Genomic DNA, 22350 nt, shown 5'->3' on the forward strand with positions numbered 1-22350 from the left:
AACTTTGTAGTTATTTATTTTAAAGTTACAGTACTTAAGCCTCCTTGATAATAAATAGCTTGGGTGTTTCCAGTCCTGCTTGGTGTGAGCTACAGGTGAACCTGCTTCGGGCTGTGAGGGTAGCTGAGGGTGACTCGGAGCCACCGCCGTCCTGCTCCATCCAATGGCAGGGACCGCAGCAGGTGGCCGGCCAATCAGAACTCATCGATTTTCCTCTGCAAGTATTTGAGCATGGAGTCCATGCCTTGGGCTGAGCCCCAGATTTTCTTGAGCACTTCACATTCCCTCTCATTGGCCTGCTCCAGCTCCAGCTTCATGTTACAGCGCACGAGGGCTTTGGATTCCTCGAGGACCTGCACCCAACAAGATGCAACGTTAGTGAGCAAGGTATGTGTGCTGGTTCCATTTCACCCCCAAAGCCATGGGGCCACTATCACCCTCGAGCAGTTACCTGTTAAGAAAGTCACGCGTATCCCCCCCACACCCCTGCCCCACCCCAACATGAGAGACTCTAGTCTTCCACAAGTGCATGGAAAATGTGTGTCATGAAAACACCGTACGGAATTGAAATTTTTTAGGGGGAAGAGTGCCAAAGAAACCTGCATTTCAATTTCATTTTCCTATGGACTCTTTGAGCTTTCTTTATATATGAGCTCTATTTCACTATATGCTGGACACATTCTGTACTTCAAAATGACGATGTCAAAACAAACCTGGGCTGCTGCCCCCTGGCCCTGCCCCAACACGGTGTCAGTCTCAGCCTGAGTTACCCTGTAGGCCAGTGTGGCCCTGAACTAAACGCTACCTCTGCTGGAGCCAGTGAAAATTCGGAGAATGTCCATTTGCTTCTTCTACTTTTAACTGCCAGAAGTTGTGTGCTTGTGTGAGAGAGAAAACACCCCCATAGGGTGTGGTCACACACTACAATCCCTTCTCCCCATTTCCCATCTGTTGGGATTTGGGGCACAGGTGCACATGCACCTGGCATGTCTTTCAAGCCACTGGGGCTGGGTCTCAAATCGCAGTCGGCCATGTTGGACCCAGCTCCCCTCTAACCACTTGGCCCCAGTTGAGGGTCTTTTCTTTTCTTTTCTTTTTCTTTAGAGGTTTTTTGCTATCGGGCGTGTGCGGTCACCAGAAGGACAGAGAGAGACAGAGAGATAGAGAGTGAGAAATCACCCCCCAGGGGGGATGGCCACGCCACAATCCCTTTCTCCTCCATTCTCCTCTCGGGATCTTGGGCACGCACGCACACGCACCTGGCGTGAGTTTAAGCCACCAGGTCCAAGACTTGAACCACAGTCGACTACATGCAAGTCCAGCGACATAGCCATTACGCTAACTGCTGATCCCGAGGGTACTTTCTTTTTGTTTTGTTTTGTTTTGTTTTTTTTTGAGAGGTTTTTGCTATAGGGTGTGTGCGCTCGCCAGACAGACAGAGACAAAGAGAGAGACAGAAAGCGAGAAATCACTCCCCAGGGGGGATAGCCATGCCGCATCCCTTCTCCTCCATTCTCCTCTTGGGATCTTGGGCATGCACGCGCACGTGCCCGGCGTGAGTTTAAGCCATCAGGTCTGGGACTCGAACTGTGGTCGACTACGTGGGAGTCCAGTGACATAGCCATTACACTAACTGCTGGTCCCCCGAGAGTATTTTCCTAAGAAAATTTAATGAGGGTTGTCCATGTATCAGGAGAGTTTAAATAAGGATTGTCTCAGTTAATATTAACATTTCATCCTGTAATTTGATAAGGGCAATTGTGTTAGAAATACTATTTCAGTATATTAATCAAAGACTTAGGCCCATTGTGTGTGGAGGGGACACGAAACACATCATATGAAAAGGCTTGGGAAACAGTCAAGAATTACCAGGGTACTTCAAAAAGTTCATGGAAAAAGAGAATTAAAGTATGAGTTTAGGGGGCTGGCAGGTGGTGTGGTGGTTAAGGGCAATGGATTCCCACATGGCTGACTGAGGTTTGAGTCCTGGACCTGTCAACTTGTTTTCTTACTTTCTCTCTCTCTCTCATTCTAATCAAATGATAATAAACAAATAAAGTTAAATAAATTACTTTTTAAGAAAAAGTATGAGTTTACTTCTGAGGCAAAGTAATTTGAAACCCATGCAGTATTTTTCATAATATGGTTTTCCACGAACTTTTTGTAGGTCTTTTGGATATAAATATGGGTTGTTGTAGACTCTGAAAGGACCTTTCAAATCAGTAAATTCAAGGCCAAAGTCCATTCCTTGACTGGGTGTTTGCACAGAGACAACAAGGCAAGTATCAATAGATCTGGGGCTGAGGGTATTGACTATGGCTTCCGTCAGGGTTTCCCATGGCAGCAGCTCTGACAATGTACAGGATTTAGAAAATACTGTCAAATCTGTAAGCTCTCTAAGGGAAAAGATTCCTTTTTTTTTTTTTTTTTAAATAGCATGAGTTTCAGAACCAATCAGACGTACCACTGGATTACATGAGGCGAGCTCCTTGATCCGAACCATGACTTCCTGGGTGAAGGTTCCGGGCCAGAACACCTGGGAGACCAGGCCTTTCCCACATGCCTCCTGCGCCGTCAGCTTCCGCCCGCTGAGCAACATTTCATTCGCCTGGAAGAAGAGCGGAGTGGTATCAAGTGTGAGGAGGCTGTGGGCAGACGACTGAGCCTGCAAATTCCGCCCTCCAAACCAAAGACCCGCGTTTGAAAATGGCGCCCCTGCGGGGACCCTGCTGCATGGCCTTCAAAGGCCTCTAAGAATAAGCCAATACAAGGCACACTCATTCGGTAGACAGGAGCGTAACACAGCAGGCCTGTGATTTAAAAAAAAAAAAAAAAAAAAAAAAAGAGGAGGTAAAGAATACAGAAGGCTTTGTTGTAATGTAATACAGAACCACACAGACTTAATAAAGAAATCTAAATTAGAAGAGGTCGATTTGCTATTAATTTGAAAGTTACTGATAGGACTTCTCTCCACCTGCCTTCCTCCTCCCTAGTGCCAGCCCTGTAAATAACCAATCCTGGGGAAACAAGGCCTAAAAGCAGGGTTAGGGAATTTGTAATGTTAAGGCTATGAGCCAGGCATTGAAACGACGCCACAGTTGGAGAGACCAATGGCAACTTGCCCTCAGAACTGAGTCGACGTTCTAATGGCAAGGCATCTCTGCTAGAGTGTACCCTGGAGGTCCTATTTTAGTGTCTGGACATTAAAATAAAAAAACTTTCTGGGACCCAAGTATGTCCAAAACTACTATAGTCTTGGGGCTGGCAGGTGGTGTGGTGATTGAAGACGATGGACTCCCACATGGCTGACTGCAGTTCGAGTCTAGGACCTGGTGGCTTGCTTTCTCCCTCTCTGGTGAAATTAAGATAAATGAATAAATAAATAAAAGTAAAATAATTCTTTTCTTTTTGGAGAGGTTTTTGCTATAGGGAGCGTGTACTCACCAGAGAGAGAGAAAGTGAGAAATCACCCCCCAGGGGGATGGCCACGCCATAGTCCCTTCTCCATTCTCCTCTCAGGATCTTGGGCATGCACGCACACACACCTGGTGTGAGTTTAAGCCACTGGGTCCGGGACTCGAACCGTTGTCGACTACATGGGAGTCCAGTGACATAGCCATTACACTAACTGCTGGTCCCAAATAAAATAATTCTTAAAAAAAAAAAATCTACTATAGTCTGGTTAAGTGAGTCTGAATATAGTGAGCATTCTTCATTGGGTCATGGAAATGAACAATTTTTTTTGTTTAAAAAATGTATGTGTATAAACATACAGACTTGATTTTAACTTTGCCCTAATTCTAGATCACTTTTAAGGTCTCAGCACACTCCATGTGCATTTTATTAATACATCACTCAAATGACGTGTTCACAGATGCTGACCTACGGCACTCAGGGGAGAGCACACATTCCACAGAGAAAACGTCACATTAGCACGATGGGACAACTTCTGGAAGACTCCGATGGTCACGAAGGAGACTTGGCCAGGAGTTCTGGGGCTCAGATAAAACACACTTTTGGCTGATGACTGGCTCTTCCAAGAGGCAAACCCACTGCTAAGAAAAGATCCTAGGCATCTCTGTGCGTTGGTGGTGCCTGCCCACTTCTGGAGATGTGCTCGTGCTGATGTGGATGGGCCCGGAACTCACAATAGCCCAAGGCCAGCAACTGCCAACATTTCCCAGACCTCTGCCTCTCCTCCTCTGGAGGGATAAAAGCAATCTGAGACCTTGAGAAGCTGGACAACCAGCTTATCTGGCCCTCTGAGAACAAACTCTGGGCTGCCTCTTCCTGATAGGATACCCTTAGCCCACTGAGAACCACCCCTCCCCCTGCCTGACCCCACGGGAGGGCCAGAGATTCAGTGTGAACTCCTCTGTGTCTGCCGCTGTAATTAAAGAGTTCTCTTTTCTCTCTGGAGTGCTGTGTTTTTGTCCTTCAGCCATCTGTTTTTCCGCAATAGTGCCAGGTACTGCCTGGCTTGGTATGCACACATGTCAGAGCTGGCAAATCACACGTCTAGCTGATCTTGAACCCTTCCAACCAAGGCAGAGGTCAGAAAACAGCTGGGGACAGGCTCCTCACGAGAAGGGTTTGCAAGTTTCCTTACAATCAGTCAAAGTCAGGAGAGCATGAAGAGTTTGGTGGTGTGCTCTGCTGACCGAATGAACAGCCACTTTCCTGGGCAGTGGTCCATTAGTAAGCAGTGGGCTAGAGGTGGTAGTTATGAGTGAGGGCATCTAGACTGGGGTATGGGCAACTATGAGCGGAGAGGGAGAGGGGACTGTGGGTTGCCCCACTAACCTCCCTCCACCTCTTCTACATTTAATTTTTTTTAAAGATTTTTTTCCTACAGGGTGTGTGCACTGGCTAGAGACACAGAAAGTGAGAAATCACCCCTACCTCCCCAGGGAGGATGGCCATGTTGCAATCCCTTCTCCTCCATCTTCCTTTTGGGATCTTGGGGCACACATGCACGTGTACCCGACATGAGTTTTAAGCTGCTGGATCTGGAAATAGAACTGTGGTTGACCACATGGGAGTCCAGCAATGTAATCATTACGCCATCTGCTGGTCCTGTACATTTTTTTAAAACTTTCTAGTTTGGGAATAAGTTTAGACATATGGAAATTACAAACATAGAAGATTCCCATAAACCTGTCACCCAGCTCTCCCCAGGTTAGCATACAATATCTCACTATGGTCAAGACCAGAAAGTTGGCAGAGACCCTGTCCTATTAACCATGAAGCCTGTATGAACGCTGCTCTTCTGTGACCCAGGGTCCTGGCCAAGTCCCCACATCTCCTTGGTTTCCTCCAGTGTGTGACAGTTCTCAGTTTTTCTGTTTCTTTTCTTTTCTTTTGAGAGTTTTTGTTATACGACACTCCTGAGGAGTGCTTCTCAGAGTCTACAGACCGTCTGGCAGCCTGGGTTTGTCTGAGATTTTATGACGATTAGACCATGGTGATGCACGTGTAGCAGGAATCCATAGGGCCATGGATGCTGTTTGCTGCGGTGCATCATACAGGGCGCACTGAGGTCGACATGGCTGATTTCCCGTGAACGTGCAACTCTTCCAAGGTGGCACCTGCCAGGTTTCTTCACTGAAAAGTTAATACTTTACCCATTCCAAGTAAGAGCAAATGCCATACTCTTCCCCCTAACTTTAACATCCAGCTAAGTCTTGCCTGATACAGTTATTAATTATACTCCGGGCTTCCCCGTCTAAGTTTCCCGCAGGATGACGGGCCTCCTGGAAGCTGTCCCTGGGATGCAAGAAGAGGAAGATGTGAACAACACAGCCTGTGGTGGACACAGAGCTGTGCAGCTCCAGCTGTTGGTAGTGCTGTCCACAGATGGCCAATGGCTCCTTCAGGGACTCCCTCAGCTGCAGAGTCACCTCATCCCTGCACATGACACGCTTCATGTGCAGCCACATCCAACAATGACGGACATGAAAGAATCAGCCGACCCGTTCCACCGTGGGGCGAGTGGGGCAGGCTGTCTGTGCTCCCACTTCGGAAGTGGGGTGGGGGGGGACCAGAGCTGTGTTGACCGGTATCAGGTTGACCACTCCCGTTGCCTAGTTCTACTTCCTCCCCATCCATCCTGTCAACAGGCGCTGCCTAACTAGTCATTCTGCAGGCCAGACTTGTCTTGGTGTCTGCATCCCAAAACTGACCTATGACACACTACCTCCTGCTCTGTTTCAAGGAATAAGATGCATGTGGATGCTCGAGAAATGACAAGCTACCATACAAACACCAACTATTATCATGGATGGTTTAGTTTAAAGCAGCTCGAGAAGAAAACCACAAAACTGAGTAGAAACATATGCCTCTTGTCCTACGTGATTCTGCTCCCTGTAGCTTTCTCTTAGATAGAAGAGAGGTTTTTTAGATAAGGAACTATTCCACTGGAAATTCTGCTGGTTGGGTTACAAAGAGTGTATTACTAAGAGTGGATGTCAGTGAACCAGGCCTTTCTCGACGAAATGATGCAAAAATGTCATCAATAACATCCTATGAACCAAAATCTGAATTAGAAACGTATTCGATGGAAGTGCCCACAGAATGACATACTATATTTATTTAGGAAAAAAAAAATAAACTAAATTTCTTCAGGAAGTTTTCTAGACTGATATTTTTCCCTAAAAAAAAAAATAAATAAAAATAAAAAGGTACTCACAGATGCTCCTCCCATTATCTTGGGGAACATAACGGTGGAACAGCCATCTGGACTCTGTCCGAAGGTAGTATAGGGTGTTTGAAACCAAGCCTTCTCGTTAGCCCAAACCACGTCACACAGAGGCAATATGGATGCTCCCAGCCCAATGGCCGGGCCGTTTACTGCTACAATAATAGGCTTCTTAAACTGAATGAACGTATTCACGAAGTTTCTAAAATGAAAAAGAAATGGGGAATTATTCTAAATACTGCATATTTGAGCAAATAAAAAAAATCTACTATGGAATTCAATTGACCAAGATGTAAACTCTATGGAAATCATCAAGAGTTGAGGATGTAAGGCCTTTTCCCCAGAAGCTGTTGGCCAGGCTCATTTACTGCATGCTGTAAAAGGAGGCTTTTGCTACAGAATCTGTCTGAGGGTTGGGAGTAACTCAGGGCCTAGCTGCTTTCCTATCTACAGTTGGCTCTTGGGCTTTGGGACCAATATTCTTGCTCCTCAACCTTAAAAACATATGGAGCTATCAAACACAGTAAGCTCTGGACCAGCCCCATAGCCTAGTGGTTAAGGCAGCCAGATCCCACATGGCTGACCATGACTTGAATCCCAGACCAGGTGACTTAAAAAAACATGCCAGATGCATATGCATGCGTGCCCCCAAAACCCAACAGGATGGAGAAATGGAGAAGGGGCTGCAGCAAGACAATGCCCCAGTGCATATGCTCCCTAGCGACTGGAACAGAAGAAAGAAACATTTGTGAGCTTCTGATAACCGATTCAAGGTCAGATGGTGGTGCAGCGACTGACAAAATGTGAGGCTGGCCCACATGGGAGGTCCCAGGTTTGCATCTGGAGGCTGGGTATGTGTGTACCTATAATCTTGGGGTGCCTCACCCCTGCCCCACCAGTCTCTCATTCGTGGAAGTAAGTAAATGGGACCGGCAGGTGGCATGGTGGTTAAGGGGCTGGACTCCCACATGGTCGACTGTGGTTCAAGTCCTGAACATGGTGATTTGCTTTCTTATTCCCGCTGTCTCTGGTCAAATGAAATGATGATGGTGAATAAATAAAATTAAATTCTTAAAAAGAAAAAAGGAACCAGTAAACAACTGTTTTAGATTTTAAATGTCCTTTAAAGTTATCGCAGAGAAAACCTGGCTCAGGGCATACTGGGACAGTGTGGTGTAGAGTGGAGACTAGAGGATTAGGGAAACCATAGAATCTGAGTCTCGGCTTGGTATGTGATTTCAGACGGCTTACTGATTATTCAGGAATAATAGCTAATGCCTGAGTTTGTACAGAACTAGACTGGATGACTGGGGATACAGAGACGAGAGGCTCACAGGCTGGAGTGAGACTTGAAGGATCAAACAAGATCAGCAACCCCCACGAGGCACACGCCTGCATGCTGTCTGGTACCCCCCACCATGGTGGCAGGATACGGCTGCAGCAGGCGTTCAGAGGAGTGAGACCCGGGGATGGGCAGGCTTCGCAGGGGAGGTGGAGTCTGACAAAATCGAGCTAGTGCTATTTTAGGAGCAAGCTAGAAAATCAGGCTGCTTTTCACCACATGGCTGCTACACCACATGGAAAGCGTGTGTTTCCTTCCCAATACCGGAAACCGACTGTACGTTCAGAGGCTGTTTCTTGTTATGATTAAACAAAGTGGAGAACAGGATACACACAGACCAAACCAAATGTAAGACTGCTCCTTTAAGTCAGTCTGAGTTCTAGATCCGAATTACAGAATAAACGGGGCTTTCTACTTGTTGGGTTCTAAGCCCGGCTCCTGTGTTTGGTACTGAATGTAACAAATCAGATGGATGCTCTCTGCAATTTAAGAGTTTATAAATACCACACAGAGGAAGCCAGATACTACATGGCTGACCAGGGTTTGAGTCCTGGTTCCAATGTGTTAAAAACACACGTAGTTCATCTAAATGTATCCAGGATCTTGATGGAATGGAGAAATGGAGGAAAAACAATGGTGGCATGACCAGGCCCCAGTTGGGGGTGGGGTGGGGGGGTGTTCACCTTCTAGCTCCCTCCTACACGTGACAAGAGGGCATGGTAACAAAATGGAAGGAAAAAGGCAGATTGGTTTGGATTTTCTCAGAACATCACAATTTGGCATCACAGATACACTCCCTGTCCCCAGTGCTCCTTAATACTGACAGAATGGGTCATGGCTTCTCTCTTTTTAAAAATTTTATTTATTTATTCATTCATTTATTTTAATTTGACCAGAAAGAGAGAGAGAGAGAGAGAGAAAGTGAAACAGCAAGCCACCAGGTCCGGGACTCGAAACGTGGTCGGCCACGTGGGAGTGTACAGCGCCTTCACCACCACACCACCAGCTGGTCCCTGTGGCTTCTTTTTCTGAAGGAGGCCCTTCAGGGAGCTGTGAAGAGGGGCATGTGCAAGGAGCAGGAGGAGGAGGAACTGTAGTCTGGCAGCTGGAGCAGAGTTCCAACTGTTGTCAAAGGCGCCAGCCTCAAGGCCCAGGTCTGCCCCAAGGCCCTTCAGGTTTAGGGATCTTTGCTTTGAGCAAGAATTAAGTCATTCCAATGGAAGTGCACTTAGACTTCCTAAATGAGAGCGCCTGAGGCAGCCTTAGAAAGATTACACCAGGGTTTGAAGGTGTAAAGAGAGCCAGACACCCTTGGAAGCAGGCTCTTGAAATAGGCAGAGACACACTCCAGGAAGGGGTTTCGGCGGTGTTGCCTTTTGAGGCTGTGGGATCAACGACACAAGATGGAAATACATTTGCGATGCTCAGTTACTGATGACGCCCAAAAGTAGCTGCTCAATTCTCTCCGTGAAGTGGAACAGACGTTTCCAAACACATTATCAGCCTCATGTGATGGGGCAAAGCAGAAGCTGCCCCAGCGCTAACATCTGGAGGCCACAGATGTGATGTAGACTAACATAAAAATCAGAGGAATAATAATTATAGAGAGAAATGGCAAAAAGAACGAGGGACTTCACGCAGCAGTTCTTCCAGAGCTCATGTTATATGCAAAACCTGCTTCTGAAACTTGGAATTTTAACCTGCAGGAGGAACTCTTCATCTGAAAGATCATTTTTATTTTATTTTGCCTGGGAACAATAACTTCGGCTGAAACTGATGGCTCTTTCTGGGAGGGATTGGAATCATTTGGCACACTGTGGAGCAAATATCACCTTCCCTTTTCAGAGGATGGGACCTGGTAACCCTTTTATTTATTTATTTAGTTTTCACTATGGGGCATTGTGTGTGTGTGTGTGAGAGAGAGAAATTACTCGCTAGTGGAGATGGCCATACAGTAATCCCTTTTCCTCCAGTCTCCTCTTGGGATTTTGGGCATGCACACACTAACCGTGGGGTAAGGGACTCGAACCACACAAATGGCCATGTGGAATCCAATTCTTTTCCTTTTCCTTTCCTTTTCTTTCTTTTCTTTTTTAAAGAGATTTTTGCTATAGGGTACATGTGGTTGCTAGAGAGACAGAAAGCATGAAATCACCCCTGGGGGGATGGCCCCTCCTTAATCCCTTCTCCTTCATTCTCCTCTCAGAATTTTGGGCATGCATACACATGCACCCCCCCTTGAGTTTCAAGCCTCCAGGTCTGGGACTCGAACTGTGGTCAGCCTTGTGGTAGTCTAGCAACGTAACCATGACATCTGCTGGTCCCAGGGATTCAGCTCTTTAACCTCCACACCACCTGCTGGCCTTGGACCTAGCCATTCTATGTGTGAGTCTGAGATCTACACAGGAACTCAAGGAGTTTTTTTAAAAAAGAAATAACCTTCACAGAAAATCTTTTCTGTCTAGTAAAAACTTTTTAAGGCTACAAAGACTTGGCCTTGCAAATCGCAATGCTAGCAGAGGTGGGAAGCAGGCACTACCTTCGGGCATGAGGTCTGGTCAGGCACTCGGGGAGCCTGGCCTTCAAGGAAGGTGAGACTGCTGTCTTTACTTGGTGCAAAGCAGGTGCATTTTGAAACTGAAAAATCAAAACCCACCAATGTTCAAATGTATGCAATGCAACATCTGAATCAAAAATTTGTTTCCTTAGATTATTTGTGCATTGAGTTGAAGACTGGGTAAGGCAGGGAGGGAGAGAAATACCTGCCACAAAATTAAGTTTAAAAAGACAAAAATTCTTCCTGTGTAGAATTTTTTAATAATGAGCAGAAATCAAAAAGTTACATAAGCACATAATCATCTGGGAATTACTGGGGGGGTAATGAGGCGACAAGGATTTTTTTTTAATGACATGTGCACTCCCTGGAGAGAGACAGACAGTGAGAAGGAAGCTGAGAAATTACTCCCCAGGAGGGATGACCATGCCGCAATCCCCTCTCCTCCCGGGATCGTGGGCACACATGCACATGCACTCAGTATGATTTTCAAGCCACCAGGTCCAGGACTCGGACGGCGGTCAGCCATGTGGTAGTCTGGCTACACAACCTCCACGCCATCTGCTGGCCCAAGGATCCGAGGTTTTAATAGCCAGTTCCCTGTCTTTTCTCAAGGTGAGCTCACCTTTACCTCGTACAGAACAGGAAGGTCGAATGGGGAAGAGGGGAGGTTCTAGACCCATGTTTACACCCTCCCTCTGCTCTCCCCCCAAGTCCTCTGGTCTCTGGGAGACTACTTGCTTGGAGATCCCCCTACACACACACTTTTCCTTTCTCCTTGGGGGAAGATGCTCAACTCTGGGGCAAGGAGACACCTCATCTCCCAAACACGAAGCTGCAGCACACTGCAAATGATTTGTAACCATTTTGTCATCACTAATGGGCTAAGTATTTTTATTATAATAAATATGCGAACTGGTAGTCACTACCAATTCTGATCATGAAATTAGCTGCCCTATTTACCTGACCACCTGCTGTTTAACCTACTCTCCCTCTTTCCAATTTTTCTTTTGGAAACTTGTTACCATAAAGTCCTCTGCCTCCATGTCTTAAGGAATTTAAGACATGACATCACAGAAACAAAAAATACACAGAGTAAGAGATCTGGAGTATCAGCCAAAGTTACACACATAAAATTTCATTTAAATGACAATGAGCAAGAGGAAAGGGTAAGTGAATTTGGTGTAACTATTTATACTCTGGTAGGATCAGAAAACGACTAAGAAAAATTCACATTGACTAAAACTCATTCACTTAAAGAAGAAATAAGGAGGTTTCCTAAAAGCCAGGATTTGACTTTTTACTAGAATATCAGCTTAGTTTTGTGTGTGTGTGTGTGTGGGGGGGGGGCAAGGAGAGTGGAATGAGAGTGGGGAGTTGATAAAAAGGGTAAACATTTGGGACCAGCAGGTGGCGTGGTGGTTAAGGCGCTGGACACTCCCACATGGCCAACCATGTTTCGAGTCCTGGACCTGGTGGCTTACTTTCCCACTTTCCCGTCAAATTAAAATGAATGAATGAATAAAGAGAATTAAATAAAAACAATTCTTTTTTTTTAAAAAGGATAAACATTTAAAGTTATCGACAAGTTCAACAAAGGAGATAGCTACTGACCCCCAACCTGGTCTATCTTTCCTCTGCCTCCCTGGATCCCACGGCACTAGCCCGAGCCACCCTACAGGGTAATCCAACACTGAACTCAGGAGCGGCACGACAAGACTAACTAGTGGGGCTTAGGGCAGAGTCTACACAGAAAACGGAGCCAGGGCTTAGAAGGCACTGGTCGACAAATCCTATTTTTGTGTTGTAGCAGAGCTATCAAAAAGCACAATATGATACGTGAAATCTATGTGATCCCATGGAAAAGACACTAAGACATTGCACTTGGCGTAATGATTTGTGAAGAAGAAATGAGAATCGGGTTCCTGTAACCCATCCCCAGTGGATGGGTTAGTAACGGGAACACCCACACGCTACCTTAGAGGTGCTGATAACCTGTCAAGGGGTCACACACACTGATCAAGCACTTTCATATCAAACTGAATAGCAAGACAGTGCTATCTAGGATACCACCATTTGAAATTACTTAGGAACCGGATCCGATTGTAAAATTTTAAAGTACTTCTGGGGGTAGGGGGTTGCAAACTACCATATGATACTCGGCAATGGCCTCAAAGATTAAATAAAGAACAGATAACCTCTTAAAAAATGCTTACCTAATACGAGAAAACATATTAATTCTGAAAATGACTAAATATGGTATGAAAGGCCAAGGTAAAGCCTCTTAACTCTTCACCTGTGGGGTTCTAATACTCCTGTGATGGGCTGTTTGGGGTAGTGCACATTAAAACCATCCAGGGAGAGCTGTTCAAGAGAAATGCCCTGCCCCGTCCTAGACCCACCCGACCAGGAAAAAACAAAACAAAACAAAACTGGGGAGGAGTGAAAAGAAAGCCCAGAGCTCCAAGGGCAGTGCTTAGATTCTCAGCCAGTATGAGCTAGGAACTATTAAAAAAAACCCACAGGAGCCAGATGGCAGTAGAGCTGCAGCACAACTGGATCGACATGGAAAAGGTCCTGGGACTGCCTCCTGGGACCTCCCTGAGCACCCTGGGTGCCTGCTTGTCTGCCCATTATCCAGGCCAACTCGGGGTGGGGGGTGTACTGCACTGTGAGTCTCTGTTGGAGATGTTTGTCTCTTTTATCAAAGAAATAATTAATGAAAACTGGGGAAAAAAAAGTTCAACTTCAACTGTCCCGAGATCTGGGTGTTTTGAATATCCGAAGTACTTTATTACTATTTTGCAAGTCTGCATCTCTGTAAGTTAAAAAGACAAATGTGAGGACAACAGGTGGTGTGATGATTAAGGTGCTGGATTCCCACATGGCTAACTGTGGTTCGAGCCCCAAACCCGAAGGCTTGAAAATCACGTGGGCACATGTGCATGTGTGCCCAAAAGAGGAGAATGGAGAGGAGGGGACTGTGGTGTGGCCATCCCTCCTAAGGGGTGATTTCTCACTTTCCCTCTCTCTTTCTCTGTCTGCCTCTTTCTGAAAAGTGCATATGCCCTATGGCAAACACCTTAAAAAAATAATAAAAGAGGCAAATGCAGGGGGTCTTAGGGCTCACCCAAGGAGATGTCTTAGGGAGGTGAACAGAGACTATAAGAGTATTTCTGGTTAGCGACTGGGTATTGTTGACTGTAAATGAAATCCATCTCTGAAAAATCGGACACTTCATGCATACAGAGCTTAGCACGCTAAGTGAGGGAGTATAGACTATGTATAGAACTTGTTTCGCCTATAGCACAATTATGTGGTTCCTGGGAGAATTTTTTATACTGTTATGATACGCTAGTGGAAAATCCAACAAGAAAGGACATGGAAATATCTCAAAGTCATATACTGGGTTGTCGGCAAAGTCATGACTTATTTTTGGATAGAAAAACACAGAAAAATGCCATGACCTTTTAGACAACCCAATAGTTACAGGAAACAAGCAACACATGGTGCAATTCTCTTTATTTAACAGAATTAAAAACAAATCTGCATTGGGGCCAACGGGTGGCATGGTGGCTAAGGTGCTGGATTCCCACATAGCCAACCACAGTTGGAATCTAGGACCCGAAGGCTTAAAAGTCATACCCAGTGCATGTGCGTGTGCCCACAAAGTCCTGAGAGAAGAATAAAGGAGGTTTGGCCATGCCCCTGGAGAATGATTTCTCACTCCCCCCTCTGTGTCTCTCTATGGCAAGCACATGGCCTTATGGCAAAAGCCTTTAAAAAAAAAAAAAAAAAAAAAAAGGAAAGAAAAAAACTTCATTATTTCTGTGTGTGAAATACATATATTTGAAAATGCCTAGCCACGTAGGCTCTGGCCCTCTTAACCACTAAGCCACAGGCCTGGCCCCAAGAGTAGATTTTAAGTGTCTTCACCACAAGAATCATAAGTATGTGAGGTGATACATGTTAATTACTTGATGTCGCTATTCTCCAATATACGTATTTTGAAACATGCTGCACACCATGGATATATGTAATTTTTAATATAATTTGTCAACTAAAAAAACCAAAAAAAATTTAATTAAAAAAAAAAAAAGTTTAGAAAAAGGTTGGGGATGGGGCTGGCTGGTGGCGTGGTGATTAAGGGCGCTGGACTCCTACATGGCCCACCGTGGCTTGAGTCCTGGACCTGGGATTTGTTTTTTTTTTCATTTTCTATTTCCTTCTCTGGTCAAATTAAAATAAATCAATAAACCAATACAATTTAATAAAATCATTCTTTCTTTTTTAAGAGTTTTTTGCCATAGGGCGCATATACTCACCAGAAAAACAGAGAGAGACAGAGAGACTGAAAGTGAGAAATCACCCCCCCAGAGGGGATAGCCACACCGCAATCCCTTCTCCTCCATTCTCCTCTCGGGATCTTGGGCACGCACGCACACACGCCCGGCATGATTTAAGCCACCGGGTCCGGGACTTGAACCACAGTCGACTACATGGGAGTTCAGTGACATAACCATTATGCTAACTACTGGTACCAAAATAATTATTTAAAAGAGAAAAAGGTCGGAGAAAACGTATAAATGAATAGTGGTCATCTTGGGTAGGTGGGCTTTAACTTTTCATTCCATAATGACCTAGTTCTCTGTGTAGCTGGAATTTAGGATGACCAAGTATGTGTACTGCCTGTGCTTGTAGCTGGAATTTAGGATGACCAAGTATGTGGAATGCCTGTGTTAAAAAAAAAAAAAAAATCCCCAAAACTTTTCATGTGATGTTATAGGGAGCATATTTTAGAGTAAAATTAATGGTGAGCTATTACTGGAAGCGAATATACATCTTTATTTAAGAGTTGAGGACAATATACTCATCGCACAAATAATAGAAAGCCTGGCTACACATTATCATATACACGAATCATTAGAACATTCCCTGACGCTTCCTTGCTGCGTTTAAGGCAGCCTTGAAATCAGCGATCCGCCCAAGGCAAGCAGTAATTTATGCCAAGCCCGCAAAAAAGACAGATGATTTAATTAATTCTGCTACTAGTGTCTCTCAGTGGAAGAAGATGTACATGCTATTCTCAAGGCTTGTTTGGGCCTGTTCTATCAGGCTGGGTACACTGAAAACAAAACACCCAGACCAACGTTGGACAAGACACCCCTTTTGCGTACCTGATGGCGTCTGCCATTTTAGTGCTTTCTCTTTTCCTGTCGTCTGTTAAACGCCGTATAAAATAAATAAAGTCGAGGCCGCAACAGAAGACACTGCCCACCGCGCTGAGTAGCACGAGCTTGCTGTCGTCCGCAGCAGCTGTGTTCAGAGCACTCTGGACTTCTTTCATTACCTGAAAGTCACCAGAAGTTAAAGGGGCAAAGGGTATTCTGGGGGCAGAACCCTAACATACTTTTTTTTATCCAACAGTCTGGATCTATAGAACATTCATGAAAATTGTGATACGGTTCTCCAGTATCTATCAGGGTTTTAAATAACTGATTATAATCAGAGTCCTGGGAAACGGCGATGCAGAGTTGATAACTACCTAATTACAGAGTATGGTAAGAAAGACACACGAGTCTACATTACCTTAATTTCTACAGCCTTGATTGTGGCTCTCGGTAGGTAAAGCAAATGAATAATCTATCCCCTGGGCATTTCTACAGTTTGGACAGCAGGTGGCACATTCAACCAGTTCAACTAAAGAAACTAGTTTAGTTCCAGTTTTGGTTGTTGTTGTTATTTGTGTGTGTGTGTGTGTGTGTTTAAACCAGCTGAACCTACTTGGGACAAAAACCCAAACAGTATGGTGTGTAAGTGCATTAAGTACAACCACATTGGCATGAAAGGGTTATTTCGGAAGGGCACAAAATCATTTCTAACCATCTCTAAGAAGTATTTAAAAATAACCAATGAAGGGACTCTGTTGTGCAGTCTAAAAATGACCCGGGGAGCCGCCCTGAGCTGACTGTTACGTGACCCCGGTCAGACACACGGACTTTCTGTAGTGTGGTTTTCTTGTCTGCGAAGAACTTAGCAGTTCACAAGAGGAAAACACTTACTAGTTACTGTCAGCAATGAACATGTGTGGACACCGTGTACCTGCACGTTCTGCGACAATGCGGGAGAATATCTGAAGACCAAGAACAATGGCGACGTTTTCTTAAGGGGCTGGAACCCAGGGCGTTTTAGTCTTGACTGAACAAAGACCCTGTCTGCTGAGGCCCAGCCACCATGGTGGCACAGGGAAAGGTGCTGCTGCACAATGCTGGCACCACAGGGGACGGTCCAGGTTTGGCCCCTGGTCAGTATGATCAAGCCGGGTACACCTGTGATTGTGACCGGCTGGGGCCTGAGGGAGTAGGGGATCACACCATGGTGAGACTGTGTATGTATGGGGAGGTTCCCCCCACTTGTGAAAGAAACTTAAAGAAAAAAAAAAGTCTGATGAAAGCTAAAGCAGTGTGTGCCCCGTCCACATTTTCCATGTGACTTCCAGGAGGATGTGGGCTACCCAGGCACCCCATGCCGTCCGGATGCAGGGCTGACCTGGGAGGTGACCGAGGACAGAGTGCAGCTACCACCTGTCCATCCCGAGCTCTGGTTCCCTGCAAAGCCCACAGTCCCAACTTCACCGCAGTCGGAGCGCGGTGACAAGCCAAGCGGCCCCGTGTCACCTCCGCGTCCTATCTTCTGGTGGGCACCCTGAGATGGCCCAGAAGGAGGCTCAGAGTGAACACAAAGGACAGCACTGATTCTGCAAAGCGGGCCCAGAAAACGGGCCGCAGAAGCACGAAGCCCAGATCAGCCCAGGAGCGCCTCTCACCTCTGGATTGAGTGAGTTATTCTCGGATGATTTTGTGGATAACAAGATGTGGGTGAAGCCATCCTGCTTCCTGACGACAATATCTCTGTATCTGTAGGCGCTTTCTGTTTGCCTCACACTGAAACGCAATCGCTTGTCAAAAGGCTGGTCTCGTCTGTCATCAATAAATTTCCTTTTCCCGGCGGTCACTCCTGTGACGGATGTCTGTATGTTGGTTGTCCCGTTGGCTGTTAATGCGTCCATGAACGGAGAGGTACCTGCCAAGAGTTTGAAATCTCAGTGGTCTGTGACGTCCTACCACCAGTTCGCGCCCAGCGCCATCTCTGAATTAGATAAAAACGCACGATCCAAACCCAGGATTTCACGTGGTAACAGGGAACTAAATTAGAACCTTGGGAAAATGCACTCTGGAAAGCTGTTTTTAGTCAATGTCTAAGAAGGAAATCACCCTCTTATCTTTACCAAAAAGTAAAGACAGAAAGGTACTTACTCAAAAGAAGCTACAAAATTCAAGACTTCACAAAGGATGGAATTAAAAAAAATCTCGGCCTTATGCACAGTACCTATTCTAAGTTTGAGCGGTTGAGAGAAAGCAGGACACGGAATAAAAAAAAAATACTTAATTTGAGTTGAGCCCATCTGCTGTCTAGTCAAAAGTTCTTTTTCTGAAGGCAAAACTGACCTGTATAGACACATGATCTATCTCGGCAGGTCTGCAGGCTCCTGCCTCACCTGAGACATTTAGTACCCAGGAGTTCTTCCTTAGGTGGCCCTGGGAGGTGACCATCCATCCAGGGAGAGCAGGTGGCACTGGTTAAGACAGCTGAATCCCACACAGCCAACTGTGTGGTTAAGCCCTAGACTCGTGACTGGAAAAACACACTGGGTGCATATGCGTGTGTGCCCAAAATTCCGAGAGGAGAAGGGAGAAGAGACTGCAGTGTGGTCAACCGCTCTGAGGGGTGCTTTCTCACTTTCTCCTCTCTCCATCTGTCTCAAGTGAGTGCACGTGTTCTAGAACAAAAAAATGGAAAGAAGAGATCCATCCACTGGTCCCAATTCTACTTTCACAAACAGCTGCTTCAACAGCTAACAACAGCGCTCCCCTCTCCCACCATATTCGATGCTTTGCCAATGTGCCTTCGTGTGTCACAGCCCCTCAACATCAACACGGTGCTGCCTCAAGAGGCTGTCTCTGGAGGCCAGGCGGTAGCACAGCAGTAACCCACTGGATCCACATGGGGAAAGTCTTGGGTTCGTGGTCCATGACCTTCCTCTACACACCGAGCACTTGTGCACATGCCTGTGACCTGGGGTAATTGAGGGTGGGATCCTGGAGTAGACTTCTGGGGCATTCATTCTCTCTCTCTCTCTCTCTCTCAGAGGAAGAAGAAGAAAACTTAAAAGACCCATATGGTCTCTTGAGCTTAATATTTCTTTTATAAAAAAAAAACAAGGGTTACATTTAATATTTGTTGGAGTGACCAACATATGTCAGAATAAGAATTCAAGTCTTAGGACTCCAGATGGAGTCACTGGACTCTACTGCAATGGAGTCTTGGACCCAGCAGCTTAAAACGCATGCCAGGTGGGTGTGTGTGCATGCCCAAAATCCCAGGAGGAGAAGGGATTGCAGCATTGCCATCCCCCTGGGAGTTGGTTTCTCACTTTCTGCCTCTCTTGCGAGCATGCATGCCCTATAGCAAATAGCTCTCTTAAGGAAAAAAAAAATTTAAGTATTAAGGCAAAGGATGATATTCCTGTCTATATGAACTCTCTACATATCCCTACTATGGTAATGGATGACACAGCCTTTGGTTGGGGGAAAAAGAAAGGCATGTTCAGAAAACGGGATCGAGCTTTACCAATAGTATGAGCAGAGGCAGAAGAGGAGGAAGACGTGAAGAGGAAGAATTACGAATCAGAACAGTTCCTTCCAAGTGAAAGAAAATAAGCCACAGCCACCAGAAAAGACTCAAAAAAAAGACATCTCAGAGAATCCAAATGTCTCCCTGGTAAAACAATTTGACTTTCATTCACTTGGTGAAAATACTACTGTTCAGTTTAATCTCTGGTTTAAATTTAGGGAGGTTATTAGACATGCGTATGGCTCAAGAAACTAAAAATATGAAGTTGTATGTTTATGCTACAACAAGGCCTCCCAGGACCTCACTCTATTTGCCCAGGACCCCGACCTTCCATAATTAGTTATGGGGCTGGTATCTCAGGTCTCCCTTCCAGAGAGTCTTTATGCATATATGAAGAAACTTCAAAAAGTTTGTGGAAAAATGGAATTAACTTGAGTCAATTTAGGTGCAAAAAGAAAATGGAAACCCATGCATGGTTTCTTCACATTACAGATTTCCGTAAAATCTTGGTAAAGATTCCTTGTACAAGAAAATGTGAATTACATTTCTGTTTCACCTCTTCCATTTTAGAAAACACCTGCCAGAGGGCACATGTGTTTGCCAGAGACAGGGAGGAGAAAGAGAAAGAAGGAAAGTGAGTCAGCACCCCCATGGGAGATGGCACGCTGTAATAATCCCTTCGCCTCCATTCTCCTCTGGAGATTCTGGCCACGTACGCACACCTGCTCAGCCTGTTTTTCCAGCTGTGCAGTTGGCCACGTGGGATCCAGCCACCGTAATGACCATGCCACCTGCTGGCCCCCATTCCCTCTTGGAAAAACACAAATGTCAGTACACTAGAAGTGTTTTGCAATACTGGGGCATTGGAAAAGTCATGACATATTTTTCTTTATTTTTTTGAACATATATTTATTTATATTTGATCACATGGCTGACTGCGGTTTGAGTCCCGGACCTGGTGGCTTGCCTTCTCACTTTCTTTCTCTCTATCCAAATAATGTCAAATATATCGAGAGAGAGAGAAAGTCAGAAGACAAGCCATCGGGTCCGGGACTCAAACTGCAGTCGGCCATGTGGAAGTCCAGTGCCCTTAACCACCACACCACCTGTCGGCCCATGACATATTTTTCTATGCAAAAAAATGCGCCATGGCTTTCTGAAGACCTACTAACTGCTTGTATACGTACACGACAGGCACACTGTTATATCTTTCACAGTATCTGGGAACGCTTCTCAGCAGTTCAGCGTTTCTTCATTCTTTTCTAAGGTACAGAGCAGTGGGCTGCATGGACGGTCTCTGATTCATTTTTCTAACCCACACTGCAGTCGACACTAACATGCAATGATCCCCTGACACCATGACAGGGCTGCAGCGCCTACCCTGGGTCTGCCATTCCCACGCAGGCAAACCTATAGGGCATGTCTGCAAAGGATTCGTAAGCTGGAGCATGTCTAACCAAGAAAGCAGTTAATAAGATGTTAGCGGCAGGAGGGTGCTGCTGAAACCTCCTGCGCGACTCAGGGAGACTCAGGGACAGCTCAGCCTCTTTCTTGTAAGTTTATCCTGTCCCCTCCCAGATCCGCCCCACCTGCATTTAATCCGATCTGCCTTAGAAGCCCTGTGGAATCCACCCTTCCCAGCCACAGCCTTGCCTGCTCCACTCTGGCTGTCTCTGCTTCTCCCTCCATCTGTCATTCCTCAACCCACTCTAAGGAAGAAAATAAATGTGCTCAAGAAAAGGAGAGAGAGAGGAAAGGTGATTCTGCCCTGTTGGGCTTTGGGTGAGTGAGAGAGGGGGACATTTACAGGAAGCCAGAAGTAGCTAGTGCAGGGTGGGAGAGGGAGAAAAAATTGGTTTAATTGTTTTAAATATATTTTTGACTTACTTGGGACCCAGCAGTTAGCATAATGGCTATGTCGCTGGACTCCCACGTAGTCGTCCGCGGTTCGCGTCCCAGACCCGGTGGCTTAAAACTCATGCCAGGCACGTGTGCGTGCATGCCCAAGATCCCGAGAGGAGAATGGAGGAGAAGGGATTGCGGCGTGGCCATCCCCCCTGGGGGGTGATTTCTCGCTTCCTGTCTCTATATCTCTATCTGGTCCCTATAGCAAAAAAAACTCTCCAAAATACTTACTTACTTACTTACTTTATTTATTTTTAAATTTGACCAGGACCAGAGAGAGAGAGAGCGAGAGAGCGCGAGAGCGAACACACACAAACCAGCCAACAGGTCTGGGACTCGAACTGCGGTCGGCCATGTGGGAGGGAGTCCAGTGTCCTTAACCACCACGCCACCTGCCAGCCCCATGAACTTGGTTTTATTAATGAAAAATCAGTGAAGACACCACAGGGCTCAGAGGTAGGGTGGGGGCTCAGGGCAGAGGTGAGGACTACAGGGTTGGTGCAGAGAAGATGGCTGCGCTGATAGGAGCTCCCTGAGAAGAGCGGGCCAGCAGGCAGAGAGAATCAGGAAGACAATAAGGGGCTTCTCGAAAGGAAGAAGACAACGGGACCAGCAGTTAGCATAATGGCTATGTCACTGGACTTCCATGCAGTCGACCGTGGTCCGAGTCCTGGACCCAGTGGGCTTAAAATTCACGCTGGGCGCATGTGCGTGCGTGCCCAAGATCCCAAGAGAATGGAGGAGAAGGGACTGCGGTGTGGCCATCCCCCTGGGGGGTGATTTCTCGCTTTCTGTCTCTCTCTGTCTGGCGAGTGCATGCACCCTGTAGCAAATGCCTCTCAACAAAACAAAACAAAACAAAACAAAAAGTGAGGAGACAATGCCACGGCAACAGGGAGGTGTCAATAGTGGCACGTGCTGCAGAAGTATGGAGGGGAACGGACACGACGGAGCAGGAGGGGAGACGAGAGAGGCCAGGAAGAAACTTGGGGAAGTTGTTTCACCAGAGCACCAAGGGCAAATGGCAGGATACAACGGAGCAGACAGAACTTGTGAAATAAAAAGCATTAATGTTCAAGTATCTGTCAAAGCATTGTGTTAAGGAACACAGAAATACAATGGCAGGTGAGAGGACGCAGGACCTCGGTGACAGCTGAC

At 46.1% G+C, this 22350-nt stretch overlaps 1 protein-coding gene across 1 annotated transcript in view; it reads right to left on the reverse strand.

Moving 5' to 3' along the window:
• Window positions 1–22350, reverse strand: part of CDYL (chromodomain Y like) — a 198895-nt gene continuing 176545 nt past the window's right edge. Inside the window, exons 4-8 of the mRNA XM_027774997.1 lie at window positions 17420–17676; window positions 15771–15943; window positions 6689–6899; window positions 2465–2608; window positions 1–353 (exon numbers count right to left, since the gene is read on the reverse strand). Coding sequence (XP_027630798.1) covers window positions 195–353; window positions 2465–2608; window positions 6689–6899; window positions 15771–15943; window positions 17420–17676 — 944 coding nt within the window. The 3' untranslated portion in view covers window positions 1–194. The remainder of the gene's footprint in view (window positions 354–2464; window positions 2609–6688; window positions 6900–15770; window positions 15944–17419; window positions 17677–22350) is intronic.

Source organism: Tupaia chinensis, unplaced genomic scaffold (genome assembly GCF_000334495.1).
Source record: "Tupaia chinensis unplaced genomic scaffold, TupChi_1.0 Scaffold000048_1, whole genome shotgun sequence".
Lineage (NCBI taxonomy): Eukaryota > Metazoa > Chordata > Mammalia > Scandentia > Tupaiidae > Tupaia > Tupaia belangeri.